The sequence below is a fragment of the Micromys minutus genome, assembly GCF_963924665.1.
Source record: "Micromys minutus genome assembly, chromosome: 2".
Classification (NCBI taxonomy): domain Eukaryota; kingdom Metazoa; phylum Chordata; class Mammalia; order Rodentia; family Muridae; genus Micromys; species Micromys minutus.
Window position 1 is genome coordinate 14,024,674 of NC_137971.1, and position 15,400 is coordinate 14,040,073.

General features: G+C 50.6%; 1 protein-coding gene across 1 annotated transcript in view; it reads right to left on the reverse strand.

The window, feature by feature from the left end:
- Positions 1-943: 943 nt before the first annotated feature.
- Positions 944-15,400, reverse strand: part of CNNM2 (cyclin and CBS domain divalent metal cation transport mediator 2) — a 115,524-nt gene continuing 101,067 nt past the window's right edge. The window contains exons 5-8 of the mRNA XM_080911154.1: positions 11,175-11,268; positions 8,070-8,135; positions 2,549-2,733; positions 944-1,977 (exon numbers count right to left, since the gene is read on the reverse strand). Of these exons, the coding sequence (XP_080767280.1) occupies positions 1,768-1,977; positions 2,549-2,733; positions 8,070-8,135; positions 11,175-11,268 (555 nt within the window). The 3' untranslated portion in view covers positions 944-1,767. The remainder of the gene's footprint in view (positions 1,978-2,548; positions 2,734-8,069; positions 8,136-11,174; positions 11,269-15,400) is intronic.

Here is a 15,400-nt window from a genome sequence, read left to right on the forward strand (position 1 = left end):
CATTGTGGGGGTTCCCCATGGTGGGAACTTCATCCCAAGGTGGCAGGCTAGGTGGCAGTACTGGTCACTCGGCTCTTCTGAAGGCCACTCTCAATGACCCTCCACTAAGCGTGCCAGCCTTTCTCAGCCAGAACACTCCAGAGCCAAGGTCTGCAGGTGTGGCAGGGATGGAGCATCTGCCAAGCATGCACACGGCCATGGGTTCCAGTCCTAGCGAGTGCGCACACGCGTGTGCACACACAGTTTTCAGAGTCAACAGCTATTCATCAAAAGATCAACCCAACATGTCACCCTCCCAGAGTCCAGCCTGGGGTTAGCAGACCTCCTACCTGCAGGCGGAGGCTGATGCGGAGCCCGAGAGCTCCCTGTTTCGGAAGCCCGGGCACACGAGGGCTCTCTTCTTCAGCAGTGACCTGGGAAATGAGAACCCCAAACAATGGCCAGGAGTTCCTTTCAGTGTGTGGGCAAGGGACTAAAAGAAGCCACCCAAGCCGTGCCACCAGCGTGAATTTCACAACACATGGTAAATTTGGTATTAAAATAAGACGGAGACACACATGAAATGGTCACAATACACATTTGGTTTCTGAATCCATTCGGGGTCAAACTGACTGGCTGCGTGGGTGGCTCTCGGGCACTGGCCTCTTCTGAAGCAGGAGGCACCTCTGAGCAGGGCAACTGCCACCTTTGAGCCCCACAGCCCAGGGACAACATGGGAGGGTCACTTGACGCTATGGAAAGAGGAGCATTCCAGTAAAAACACGGGTCTAGAAATTCCTGAGCACACTGCCCACCTCCCAACCCCCCCCCACTCACCCCATTCTGATAATACACAGATCCCAGCAGGAAAGAGTCCTGGGGCCACCACCTCATTTTCATTAAGAAGCCCCATGGAAGGTTTCCATTTGGCACCTGTAGCAGCAGCTTGGGTTAGTAAGAATGAGGAGTGGGAAGGTGGGGGTGGGATGGTTAGCCGATAGCCCAGAACACCCCAGGTTACAGGAATGGGGAATAAAGTCATTGCCTCCTGCCAATGATAAACCATGGGTTTAAAATTCATTAACATTCATTTTGGTGATAAAAATTCCTTAGGGTGGGAGAAATCACATTCCCAAGCAAAGGTTAACCCTCCTGGGGGACAGGGATGTAGTTAGACATATTTTAGAAAGGACATCAGGTGCAGAGAGGGCACCTGCAGCTTCTGCCGACACCCACAGTGACGACAGACTTGGCACGTTCTGCAGTGACATGATTTTCTTCATTCATCCATCAAGTTCGACAGCGACACCCACCGGGCACGGAGAAAGGAATCCCTCCTGGGGGTGGCCCAGGAAGGCCACTAAAGGGGCAAGTCCATCCTGTCAGGGTCACACTGTGGGGCTACAGCAGAGTTAGCTCAGAAAGACCAACTTTCAACTCTGCAAAAGACACTTAGAAACATGATCTCTTGGAAAAAAATAAATGCAACAATTTTTAAATTCATGCAAATTGAGGGATGAAAGAAACGATAAAAGGTTCTGAAAAAATAAACATGATTCTATTTGGGCGGAAGAAGTTTGTCTCCGAATTCTTGACAGCCATGCCCCAGCTGTGAATGTCACGTGTCCAGTTTCCGTCCCTCCCAAGCCGGCCTCCGCAGCCTCCAGGGAAAGGGGCAAAGTCTTTGGTCTCAATGCTGTAGGGCGCAGCATGGCAGACAAGCTCACACCAGTGGAAGTCACGGTCAGACCAAGTCCAGGAGGGCTGGACAAGGGGGTCCGGGGGGCCTTAGATGGCACCTTCACTGTGCAGGTTGTGGTTGGCCTTGCTGTGTGACACACAGTTCTGTTCATTAAGCAAGTTGGCTGTCTCATCTGGCAAACCGTCGTGCAGCTCCGTGAGAGTCAATTCGATTTTAGTGTTTTCACTGTCTGAGGACTGAGGCGTTTTGTCCATCCGGGACGCCATCAAGGCATTTTGGTATTGCTGTCTGGAGATCTGGGACCAGAAGAGGACACAGAAAACAAACCGAGAGAACTTATTTTTAGGTTCTCTTGTCTCTTAACACTGTATCACACACCGAATACCCCAAAAGGCCCGGAGCTTTCTGCTCTAGAAGAAAATCATCCTTGAGTAGAAACTGAGCCACTCTGTGACGTTCAGGTTGATTCCAGAGATCCAGCCAGTTTTCACCACTGGAACCATTTCTACAGTTTGCCTCTTACATTCAGAGACAAGAATGGAGTTCAGCTTCCATCAGCTAAAGCCTTGGGTCTCTGAAAGACGTCTAATTCAGGCTAAGAAAAGACCCTGTCTGTGTCCAGGGCAGAGGCGACCTCAGTGCTTCCCAGGCCAAGCAGGGAACTGAGAACGGCTTTCTCTCAGCCTGTACCAGCGCCCCGCCACAGCCACGCTTGCTTTGGCTGCTCATGGGATGGAACCGAGATCCGTGTTTCTCAACCTGTGCTGGGCCCGGAAGAGGATGGTGGGGTGTTTTGACAGCAAAGGAGAAGCTGTCAGGGAAGTGGCTATACCTGCCAGGTCCAGCCACGCAGCCCTCCCCACTCACCTTGACGAACTGTAGGTCAGAGAGGGCTCGGACTGAGTAATCAGGGATGTAGACTTGTAGGAATGAAGAACTGAGCTGGTTGTTGCTGCTCCCCAAGGTTGGTGTCATGGCGTCAATCCTGTCACTCCGACTGAGAGAATCTGAGTGATTCAGGCCACAGGGGCGAGGAGGTGACTTATTTTCACCTGGAAGAGGGAGAAGGGACAGCCTGTGAAGCACTTCGCTCCAAATGAAAAGCAATCTCACAAGTACCCTTGTCTCTCCCGCAGGAACGTGCAGCTGAGCTGCGACAGAGCAGGCAGGGCATAAAGGCCAACGCTCTGTGGCTGGGAACCCACTTTCCAGGGGGACATCACTAGGTACACAGACAGGGCTGAGGATAAGACCCAGGACACAGATGCTACCTGATACTAACAAGGACCACAGAGGCTCTTCCAGGAGCCATAAGAAACTATCAAAGTCCCTCTGTCTCCTTTGCCTCTTAGCCATCACCCTAGGTGACAGGAAACCCTTGAGAGGCCTGCCTCAGTGTCTTGGTGATACGGGTTTCTGCAGTGCCCTCCTTGGAGCAGGCGTTCAGAAAGATCAAAGGGAGAGGGGTAGGAGAATCCAAGTGTTCTAAAGAACATTCCTCATAGCTCTTAAAAATGCATATGCCTGTTTTGCCTGCAGTTTATTATTACACCTAGTGCCCATGGAGTCCAGAAGAGGGTGCTGGATCCCCTGGAACTGGAATTTTTAGCTGCCATGTGGTACTAAGAATGAACCTGGATCCCTCTGGAAAAGCAACAAAGTGCCATGAACCACCAAGCCATCTCTCCAGCCCCCCATTCCTTGTAGCTTTAATCATGAATTGTGTTAAAAATAAAACACCAGTTGGGTGTGGCGGCACACTCCCTTTGTTCACAGCACTTGAGAGGCAGGTGTGTGGTTTTCTGAGTTTGAGGCTAACCTGGTCTACAGAGTGAGTTCCAGGCCAGCCAGGGCCACAAAGAAAAACCCTGTCTCAAAAAACCAAACCAACCAGCCAATCAACCAACCAACTACTAAATAAAGCCCATGTCCTCACTGAGGAGACCTCTCCCACCGTTTCAACCATCTGCACACATTAGGTGGGCTCTGAATTGCAGAATGCCACAGGAGTAGAGGAGACCCATGCTCTCATCGTCCAAAGCCCCCAGAAAAGAGCCAGCCCATGGCAGGTCCTGCCTTCCAACCATCAAAGTCACTGTGGCCGCTTCAAATGGCAAGCTTATGCAGTGCCAATGAGCAACTTAAAGCCAGCCTGAAGAAGCGAAGTACTGTGCTCCCCTGAAGCTCCCTCTCTTCATGGTGGCTCTAAACCCTGACCATTCTCACCGCTGTGTCCATTTGGGAACGCCCCTTAGGACTCCCAGCCCACATCTCCCTCTTCTAGCTGTTCTTCCCAGCTCTCAGTGCAGGCTTCGACTCAACAGTGCCCCCTACTGTCCCTGCCGCCTCCCGACAGACCTGCGAGGTAATAGCACCTTCACTTAGAGAGGAACATTGAACAAGGGGGCCCAACTCTGCCCAGCCTCAGAGTCCTTTCTGCAAACTGCACAGTTGTACCCAGCACAGGGAAGATACAACGCTGGGCAGAGCATCACACCAGCGAGTGCTGGAGAGATGTTGACACGCTCTGGTCTCTCAGCCTCTCTCAGACCTCGGCACCCGCTCCCGGATCAAGCCTCCCACACAGTGATGATGCCACCTGTCAGGACAGTTCTTTCTTTTGAACAAGTAATCCCGGGGCTGTACCTCTAAATTTCAGCCACAAATCATATGTTTCTGTACATATTTTTGTTTAATATATTTAATTTTTTTTTCTGAAAAGATTTTATGCTTTTGTGGGTCCACAAACAAAACCTCCAATGTAAAGAACAAGATGTCCTTACTAAAATATAGTGTAAAAGGTCAAACCAGCACATCATTATTTTAAATATTAGGAAAGTAAAATTAAAAGTTGAAGGGTTTGTTTAGTTGTAGGCAGACATTTTGACAAAGTTATTAAGAAAGAGTAATCAATATAAAGCTATCTCTTTAATGAATATGTATGCATGGTTTTTGTTGTTGAGATAAGGTCTTTCACTATGTAGGCCTGAATGTTCTGGAACTCACTATGTAGACCAGGCTGGCCTGGAACTCACAGAGCTGCCTGTTTCTCTCTCTTGAATGCTGTCCACACAGGCCCCACTGCTTCTTGGCTATCTGGATTCCCAGCTAGTGAGCACTAAGTTTCTGGCCCGTGTTGGACCCATGTGTGCATGAGTGTTTGCGTGTGCATGGGACAGACCTGTTGTTCTGCCTGTCACCACAGCCACAGTTTGGAAAAGCCACCCATTTCCATATTCCTCCTACAAGGCCACGGGCCTGTCGGGATTGGCTCGGAGCACACCTTAACACACAGCCTTAACACACTGCTCCGCATCAAGGGCATTACTAAAATCTACACACCAAGTAAAGAAGGAGCGGGCTGACTGCACGTGGCCAGTACCACTAGCTAAGCCTCGGCAGGAAAGCAGCAACCCCTGAGTTAGCTGCCCCCCTGTGTTTCCAACAGACTAACACTCTACGCTTGCTCACAAAAAGTAGCCCTAAAGTTTAGTTATTTTTAAAGTTAATATAAAATTACTGTAAAAAGAGGGGAGTCTTGGACCCTTACGACAGTTCGGGACAGTCTGCAGGGGGCCAGAGAGACTTCCTTGGTTTTCTGAGCTTGTTTGCTACTCTTCAGTGAGAGCTGCACATTTTCTCAAGCAGCCGCCGGGAGTTTCTCCCCAGGCGGTACTGATGTAAGGGTCCGGGCTCTTCTCCCTATCCCAAGACCTGAGCAGAGGGGCCGCGTGAAGGACACTCAGTGTTCAATCCCCAGTGTGACCAAACCCAGTGGGCAGAAGCGTCCCCACTCGGCAAGGGCATGCCTGCCTCCGGGATGTACTTCATTTGGTCCTAGCCTCGTGCTGAAAGCCCTGGGCCCCGCTGCGGCTTGACATGTGCAATGCTGGGTTTGACTTAATTCACGGCTGCTTTTCATTCTAGGAATTTCACAGAGCCTTCTCTATAATGTTATCCACACTGGAACAGAGCTCCCTAATGCAATTTCCAAAACAGCAGATGGGCCATCTGAGTTCTGACAGCTGCTATTTGTGTACTTTGGATGTCCCAGTGAGTGGGGTAATCTCTCACATCCTTTATCAAAAATCCTTGAGGTAAAGGACTAAATTTCTAACTATAAATCGGTCCAAATGCAACACAAACCACAAACTCTGTTCAGCAGCCCTCAAGACTCACCTGCAGTGAGGCCCAGACCCACACAGCAGAGGCCGGAGCAAGCTGTTCCACCCAAGTTTGGTTTCATGTTTTCCTATCAGATTTGTATGTCAAGGTTTTGTGACAGTAATAAAGATGAGACATCAATTTTAGCTGGGTTTGGTGGCGCCCAACCATAACCCAAGCACATGGGAGGTAGAGCCTGGAAGCTACTGAGCCCAATGTCATCTTCAAATACGTAGCAATTTCAAGTTGGAGGTTGGGCTACAACAGACCTCATCTCAAAAACAAGACAAAACAAAATCGAAACCTTTTGAGCTGACATGGGGATGTACCCCCTTAATCCCAGCACTCAGGAGGCAGAGGCAGGTGGATCCCTGTGAGGTGAGATCTGCTGTCTACACAGTGAGTTCCCAGGACAGACAAGGCTAAGACCGTTCCTCAAACCCAGACAGACAGACTACCCCTCTCAGTCTTGGTTTACTTTGGTTTTCTGACTTTTTGCTTCAGTTTATTTATCCTACCTAGGAATCCTTTCTTCCAACTTCAAGTTAGCAGGCAAAAAAATGACCGGTGCCTGCTTTGCGACCACAGGCACCTCTGCAAGGGGCTGGATGTTGTTACTGCAGTCCCAGGAGGCCGGGGGCAGGCGGGCCTATCTCCTGCCCAGAGGAAGCAGGCAGAATAAAAAGATCTCCAGTTCTACAGAGACGGTAAAATGGGCTTTGACTCAGCAACTTCAGTAAACCTGCAACTTAGTACACAAGCAGCAAACGTGAGAGAAGAAATGAAGAATAATACAGGTGCATGTATGCATGTGGATGCACATGTGTATTGTGTTTGTTGGTTTGAGTCTAATAGCTCTATGACATGCCAAACTCGAAGAGAAAAAGAGAGTGTGTGTGTGTGTGTGTGTGTGCATACTTGCATATGTTTTCACATATGGTGTATGTATGTGTATGTGTCAACCTTGGGTGTCCCTCAGGAGATGTCCACTTTGTTTAGACACTCACTGGGACCTGGGGCCCATCTGGCTGGCTACTGAGAGTCCAGAGTTCCTGCTGTTTCCACCTCCCCAATATGGATCAAAACTACAGGCTACTAGGCTTGGCTTTTGGGAGCTGGAAGTCGGTCTTCATCCCCTTGCAGGCAGCATTTCAGCAGCTGAACCATCTCAGAGGCCCTGTTAGGTTTTGAAGTCAGAGCCATAGCCATTCTGGCCTCAAACTCACTATACAGCCCAATTTTTTGGCCTTCTCAACAGAGATTAGAGGTGTGGGCCACAGCAGACTTAGAGACATTAATTCATTTCTGCCCAGCATAAGCATTGGCTCCTCCAAGTACCAGCATTCTGGAGTTTGACTGAAGTTGGACTGTTCGTACACTACATCAGTCAGATTTTAAAACACAAGCTACATGGGCAAAAAGGCATGTAGGAAAGTTGTATTACTGCACAGATGTCTGGGTAAAGATGCCTTCCTTTCTTTGAGATTGGATCTTACTATATATGAACCCCCAACTCTCCTGCCTCAGATCCTTCGTGCTGGGACTCAGGTAGGTGCACCACAAAAAGCTCGATTAAGGCCAAGCAATTTTAATTAAAGAAAGATTAAAGCTTTTCTTCGCAGTGGCTGGGCATGCTAGGCCCGGCCGCGCTCTCCTGCGGGGAGGTAACCAGAGGCTGGTTAGGAATGCGACCAGCACTGATTCCAAAACAAAGGTAAGACCCCAGAACAAGAGGGCCATCTGCCTTAGGAGGGCAGGATTCCCAGCCAGCTCACAGGGGGAAAGTGCCCCAAACCATGGTGAGGGTGGCTTTTTCTCCTTTGCCAAGCAAAGTTCATGCTCTCCCAAGATTTTGTCCAAACGGATTCTCTGAAATGAAACAGACTTGGGTTCTGAGTCCCTTGGGTCTCTGCGAACTCCGCATCTCATATGATGGAGAAAACTCTGGGCAGACCAACAAGGTGCAGACCTGTGAGGAGGGACGGGCACCAGGCACAGGCCAGTCACCACCGAGACCTGTTCCCTGGCCCACAGTTCCTTTCCAGCCCTCAGTGGCTTATGTGTTCCTGGTCAGCTCCAACTTAGGCAGCAACCTTGGAGCTGGCAGAAGCTGGGAACGGCACTGTGAGAAGGGAGCGTGCAGGCCTGGTGGCCGGGCTTCCCCGGGGTGGAGGCAGGCGACCGATCAATGGATCAGGTTATGAGGAAGGAAGCATGCAGTTACCTGGAGAGCCCGCAGCTAATGCCTCTGTCCTGCTGACAACAAAGGTACGAGACAGGGATAAAGGAACTGGAAAATGGAGAAAAACAGGGTGAGACCACATCGAAAGGCAGAGACAGATCTTCACATCCAAGAGACCACAGTGGACGCCGTCTCACTCATGTGAGCATTCCACCCGGGAAGTACCAAAGCCTGTGTGCTGTTACATAGAAGGAAGGGACACAATGACTTTCCCAGAACACGATGCCACCGGGAGGAATCTCATCCTTGTGCTCTTTTCTGGAAAGTTCTTAACTCAACACCCAATTGAGGTCCACAGCTCCAAAACAGGCTGTTCTCAATGTCTGAGTCACAATTAGCCACATATGGCTGGAGGCTCAGCCGGGAGGAGCTCTAAGAATAGGCCACGCCGCACTGCGACACTCACCGTGCAGCCTAGCGAGCCCTGATTACCCAACTCACTCGTATTATCGGTTTCATAATTTTGGCTTGATATTTTGAATTGCTTGGGATGATTGCAGATTTCAAAACAGAGGCAAATGTGTGGATGGCATGCGCAGACTGCCCGAGAAGTCAGACAAAGGTTAGGCTCAGCACTGCTCACTCTGATGGGAGACTAGCCCACCACAGGGAAAACCCCACGGGCAGGCCGTGAGGGACGGGACATGTCTTCCCACATGTCCCAAGGACTGTGGGCTTTATTCTACTACTTTGTTTCAAGACAAGGCCTCAACATATAGCCTGGCTGGCCTTAACCTGACAGCAGTCCTCTGACTCCGTTTCCCGAGTGGACAGCCGACTTTCCATTTATTTGTGCGCGTGTGCGGCCACAGCACATTCGTGGGGAACAGGGCAATGTGTGGGGGTCTGTTGTCCCTTTCCAATGTGTGCATCTTAGGGGTTACTCTCAAGTCACCAGACTTGGTGGCAAGCACCCTCACTTGCTGATGACATTTCCTCTTGAGCAGACACAGGCAGGTTTTAACTTACCGTACTGAAGGTACGCCTCAATGAATACACAGACCCCAGATCGAGGTACCTTTTGCAATGAATGGGAGCTTTCTGGTGAAGCCAGCCCTTTGTTGCAATTTTTTGGTTGGTTTAAAAGATCTCTTGTGGTCTTGGGTTAACCTCAAGCTCACTTCTAGCCTTAAACCCCTGGTCCTTCCACCTCCTTCCCAAGGGCTGGAACTACTGGCGTGGCTGTCACTCCCAGCCTTTTGCTGTCGTTTCCCTTATACTATGGTTCATTATGAGCTAGGCTACTGAGGTCTAAATAATCACCGATCAGCAGAAATGTATTGCTCATATTTTTCCTCAGAGCTGCCTTGAAAAATCGGGGTCTGTTAACCTGGGCTAATTTGAGGTACATAGTCCCAGACCAGTCACAATAATAATACCTTCATGTGACATAATATTTCTTCTTATGGTTCTGTTCTTTTCATTGTTTTTCCCCCCTTTGGAGACAAGGTCTTGCATAGATCTGGCTGGCTTGGAGTTCACAGAGAGTAAACTATGCTGACCCTGAACTTGTAGCAATTAATTCACCTGCCTCTACCTTGTATTCTAAGGGTGACAACACACTGTATACACAGCAGCCATTCTGTTCTCCTGGTTATTGTGGGACACCAAGGCCCTTTTCTCAATGTTACACAACCTGCAGCCCAAGCTGTGATCCAAGTCTTTCTATGTCTGGTTATCAAGTGTCCCCTCCAGTGTTACCAAGCGTGGAAATGAAGATCACTTTCAAGTACAACAAAGACCTAGGAGAGACCAAGCAGGCCCATGTGCACACTCAGGGACAACGTCCCTTAGGTCAGCAAAACCTGCACAAGAGAGCGGGGACTCTTGACAGCTCACTGGCTTTCTAACACTTCCATCCTTATGCCTGTCACACTGCTGGGTGTGAGGGGAAGACAATGTGACAAAAAGAAACTTGCCTGAAGGTCTCCATCGCTGTTAATTGTCTTTCAGTTTGAAAACTGTCCTTTAAGATGGACTATGGTTTTGTAAAGGTTTCCTTGTACAGAGTGTCCTTTTGTACTTTGGCCACCAGGTGGCACCACAACACCTCCATTTACCTGCCTGACCTACTGGCCAGGGAAGGCAGGCAATGGTGTGTTTAGATCAAGAGGGACTAGAAGCAAAGTTGAGTGCTGACACCCCTGCAGGCACCTCAGAATCTCGCTCAACCCCTGTGGCATAGCCTCTCACCACCAGCAGCCAGCTTTCTAGACAAACAGTAGTAGCAAACTCCCTCATCCTCAGAAAGATGCAACGGAAAATCCCCAGAAGAGCTACTCTATAGCCTCAGACTTTTTGAGTGGAAAACAGTTGACTTGTCTCAAGAGAGGCAGGAGTGTGACAGACACAAGGCTTCAAGAAGCACTTCAAGAAATGCTGACCAGCAACTCAGCAGGACCCCTGTGCACACACCCACCAGAAGACATGCAGCTTTCACAGGTGCCCCTAACAGGAAACAGCCTGATGATGGTTAATCTAAGGGTCAGCTTCCCTTGGGTTTACAGTCACCATGCAAACACTTCTGGTATGTCTCTAAGCGTACTTCCAGGGAGGTGAATGGAAAAGTCACACTCTTAAGTGTGGGGACACCATCCACAGGCGGGGGTCCTGGACTGATTTAAAATGAATGCTGAACAGCAGCCCTCATCCCTTCCTGTGAACCCAGCGTCACCAGCTGCCTCACTCCGTCCCGTAGCCTAAGGTGGGGGAGCAGTGAGCACACGGTGGTAAGGAAGACAGCCACACCTAACACAGACGGCCATGGTGGCACAGCCCCGGAAGACAACCCACTACACCTATGTTTGTACAGAGCTCAAGGAGGGAGGGGCACCTCTGGGGACACTGATTCAGAGGAGGATGCTCCCTCCCCCCCCCCTCGCCCTTACTATTCTGTCTCTCCTGGTGCACAGCTGTGCTCGCTGTGTGTAGAGACCTATGAAGGTATATGCTGGGAATGGGTAAGGCTTCTGTCTCTATGATACTTGCCGATGAGAACTGCGCTGAGCATGCTGGGCACTGGGTCTGAGGGAGAAGGGCAGCATGTCCCTGAAGCAGAGGCTGTGCTGAGAGGCCGGGACCACTCACCTGGAGAAGCTGTGAGGGCCATCACACCATAGTACGAGAAAGCACTTGCTTCAAACTTCATGCCTTCTTTCCCAGCCTCCACCTCCACCTTCCCCTGTAGGGAGAAAAGGGAGTGATTTCAGCTCCAACTGCACAGAAAGCTAGTCCTTCCTGGGCTTGTCCACTCCTCTCTAAAGATCCCAAGAAAGACAAGCTCTGAAAAATAAAGGAGTAAGCATATTCATCTCAGCTAGAGAACTGTTTGGCTGGACCTCTGGAAGTAACGAGAAAAGGGTCAGTATCTGTGGGCTCACTTAACATTTCCCCCATGTCCCCAGCTCTTCAAGAGCCCTTGGTAATAAAAAAAATTGGTGGCCCAGATGCTGAGGAGACTCTCAGGGAAGCCTCAGGAGGAGCCACAGCCGAGGTGCAGGCTCCAGGGTCAGCATACCTTGTGTCCATGGAACAGAGGGCATGGACTGACTCTCAGGACCTAAGCTGTCCCCCAAGCCCAGTGTCCTGACACCTTGCCCAGCTCCCTGGGAGCAGTCCTGAGGGAAAGCAGCTCTAGAACATTCCTTCCATCAGAACAAGCTCCTCTGAGCTTCTGCTATCCTGCCTCTAGCATGCCTGAAAGGCCTCCTCCTCCATCTCCTCTTCCATCCCTGCAGCCATGGGCATCCTTCAGCTTCAGATGAGGTGCTCGGCAGCCTGTTCTGGGCTACTGAAATGTTTCCCAGGGAAGGGTCAGTGCAGTGGTGCTCACAGCTCCCAGACTGCCTCCCCCAGTATACCCTGTGCAAGGGGCAAACCAGCAAGCTACTACTTGCTAAAAAGGAGACATTAAACCAGGCGTGGTGGCACATTCCTGTAATCTCAGGTCTTGGGAAGCAGAGGCAGGAGGATCAGAAACCTATGACCAGCCAGACTCTATGAGGCTATCAAAAGAGAGGACAGAAGACAGAGGGAAAAAGAGAAGGCAGGTAGGCAGGCACGCAGGCTAACGCCGCACCACAGTTTAAAATTCACTAATGTCCACAGTGTTAGGAGGCAGACAGCTGATCCCTTTACAAGTTGGGAAAGAGGAGCTGGGCAAAGCCAGCGATCCAAAAGCAGCTCTCAACACCTGCCACCCCATGACCATGAACCACCTGGGTCACCTCCCTAGAGTTCTTTAAGTTTTAGATTAGTGAAGACTCTCCTTTTGCACACCACATCTGTAGAAAACCACTTCTGCCTCTCTTTAGGCATAGAAAACACTAGGCAGACTGGTCCCAGTCTCCTCTAGCTTTAAGAAAGGAACTTGCAATACGATCGCAGCTCTCACCCTGCCCCAAATGTCATCAGGCAAGTTGATGTGTTTCTAAAATGATAAAGAAATGTCCCTGGTTTTGACACCAATGTTAGGAAAAAGATAAAGAGAGGTGGGGGAATATGTTCTACAGAGCTGTGGTGAGGTATGGGGGGAAGGGAGATGCCTCTGGCGGACCCATGTTGGGCATCTCTTCCTCCAGAGGGACCAGTCACACAATGGTATAGTACAGAATAGAGTTTATTCAGGGCACGGGGAGGGGAGTTAAGAGCGTGGTAGGGGCAGAGAGAGAGAAGAGGAGAAGAGTAGAGAAGTAGAGGCCGGCTGTGAACATGTGGATGGGGGCGGGGGAGGGAACGGGGAGAGGAGAAACAAAGGGGTAAGAGAGGAGAGGCAAGAGTGAGGAGGGGGTGAGCAGCCCCTTTTACAGTGCCAGGTAACTGTGGGGTGGAGCATACCTGGTTATTGCCAGGCAACTGTGGGGCGGAGTTTACAGAATCCTAACACAAGTGCTCTCCCACTCAGCTGTACCCCCAGCGCTGAAACCCAGAATTTAAAGGCAACTTGCAAAGGAGCAAAAGTTAAAGCTTCAGAGCCATGCAGCCAGGCCCTACCCAGAGTTGCCCAAAGCCCCAAGGAGGTATTTTCACGTGTGGGAGGCAACACAGGAAACTAGTGGCTGAGGGCTTCACAGGCCATGAAGAAGAGACAAGAACTTGGGAGATATGGCCAGGCATGGTGGCACATGCCTATCGGCCTAGTGCTCACCGGGCAGAGGGAGGAAGACCGCTATAAGCTCAAGGCCAGTCTGGTCTACATAACAAAGTTCCAGGCCAACCTGGGCTACAGCTTGAGACCCTATCTAAAAAACTTTGTCAAAACTGGAGGCTAAGAAGAAGGCTCAGTTGATAAATGCCTGCCAACCAAGCACAAGAGCCCAAGGTTGGATCTCCAGCACCACGTGAGAGGCACGTGCCTCTGAGACCCTAGCGCTTGGTGGGGATGGATACATGTGGGTCTTTAGAGCTCACTAGCCAGTCATTTTAGCCAATTGATGACTCAAAAGATAAGGTGGAAAGCAATAATAAAAAATTCCTCTGGCCGCCACAGGTACCAGCATACATGTATCTGCGCATGCGTTCACAGACAAGCACAAGAAAATAACCAAAAGGATGGTAAGGAGTTTTGGAGAAACCCATTTACTTCCTGTTCTGGCATGAGGACACTCTGGAGTCTATGGACGGGCAGGATCTGGCTGACCCAGGTTGACAGCAGACAGCCTCACAGGCTGCATAGACAGGCAGGTGCCCAGAGTTCCCGGGACAAGAGCAGCTTTCGCAGAGGACATAGGCTCAGGAAGCCAGCACCGACCCGGCTAGAATGGCTGTGCTGAGAAAACCCGCAGGGGAGGAAGGTACATAATTTGGTGAAGCAGTCAGGGAGGGAAACAGAAGGGAGACGGAGGAATCCATTCCAACACAAGTGTGTGTTTGACGGACTGAACAACGGGCATCCTGGGGTAAGGCCAGAAGGCTGAGAAATGAGCACATTTCCAGTCAGGACCAGATCTGCAGAGGAGAAGGGAGAAGGTTCACAGCGATCTGAGCTGGGGCTGGAGATACAGAGGTGATGGGAAGAGTGACCACGGAAAGAGGCAAAGACCAGCCTGCCGTCTGCGGCTGACGGGATGAGGGAAGCCAAAAACCAAAAGGGGGCTGGCAGAAAAGTCTCACCAAAGAAACCCAGTGAGGGAGGGCGTCCTGGCACAGGTGCAGTTGGCAATGACAGCCACTGCAGGGATGTGACGGGAGTACAGGGGTTCTGACAGGAAGCTGCTGGGCCAGCAGGAACACCTCCACTCAGAAGTCAGAGAGGAGGAGGATCAGCATCAGGAGGGGCAGCTGAGGGAAGGCATCCTGGGACCTGAGACTCCCTTCAAAGTTGGTGTGGAAACTGTGTAGAGAACATGGTGCTAGGCGCGGGGTTGCCAGGGAGCCCTTAAAGAGGGAAAGAGGCAAGCGGCAGCAGGAACAGAGAGCACTTACAGAAGGAAAAGGTAGAGGTGCTCAGTGGCGTAGGAACCATGACATGCTCATCCCGAAGAGATTTGGGGTGCCCAGCACCCACAGAGGCCACGTTTAGAGATGGCTGCCGCACAGCACTCTACTGAAGTGTGCGAGCTAATCCGTAGCCTCACAGTGACTTTCCATCCAGTGCATCTGTGTTGCTTCCACAGAGCACACCGTCCGTGTGTGTTCCAGGTCTCTGCAAGTGGGTGAGTTCTTACTTTGTGATCAAGCGTTCCAACCAAAAGGGTAAGTAGTCCCCCAGCCAGAGCCAGGCTGTAGACTCAGGCCTGGGGCCAGCCTCGAAGGAAGGAGGCTCTGTAACAGGACTCTGTGCTGTGCCGGGAGCCTCACCCAGTAACCTCAAAAACAGGGTCCTAAAGACTGGTGCCACCTCCCCTGGGTTTATCAGTAGGAGGACAAGAAGCTCTTTAGGTCATTCTAGGAATATTTGAGGTTTGGACTCTCGTTTCCTGGCTTTTGTGAACAATGGCCATAGATCTGGAAACTGATTTTTTTGGTCTCAAAGACTCCCACAAAGGCACAGGGGCTGGGTCTGCTGACTAATGGAAGATAGCTAGAAAGATAGTCCATCCCCATGCCCAAGACCACAGGCATCCCTTACGTCCTTCAGGGCAGACAGCAGACAGGGTAGGACTGGCCAAGGAGTCTCAACCGTCAGCTCACTGTGGATACGCTGGGCTGTGGCTCCCGTGTGTTTGGGTTCCCAGAATCGGCAGTAGATAAGAGCCACGGGGTTTTTATTTCATTATCTACTGTTCCTGTCATCGCAGACAAGACCACATATTTTAACGAGCCCTCCAATGTAGAAAATATAGTCTGAAAATAAGAAACATGTCCCCAAACTG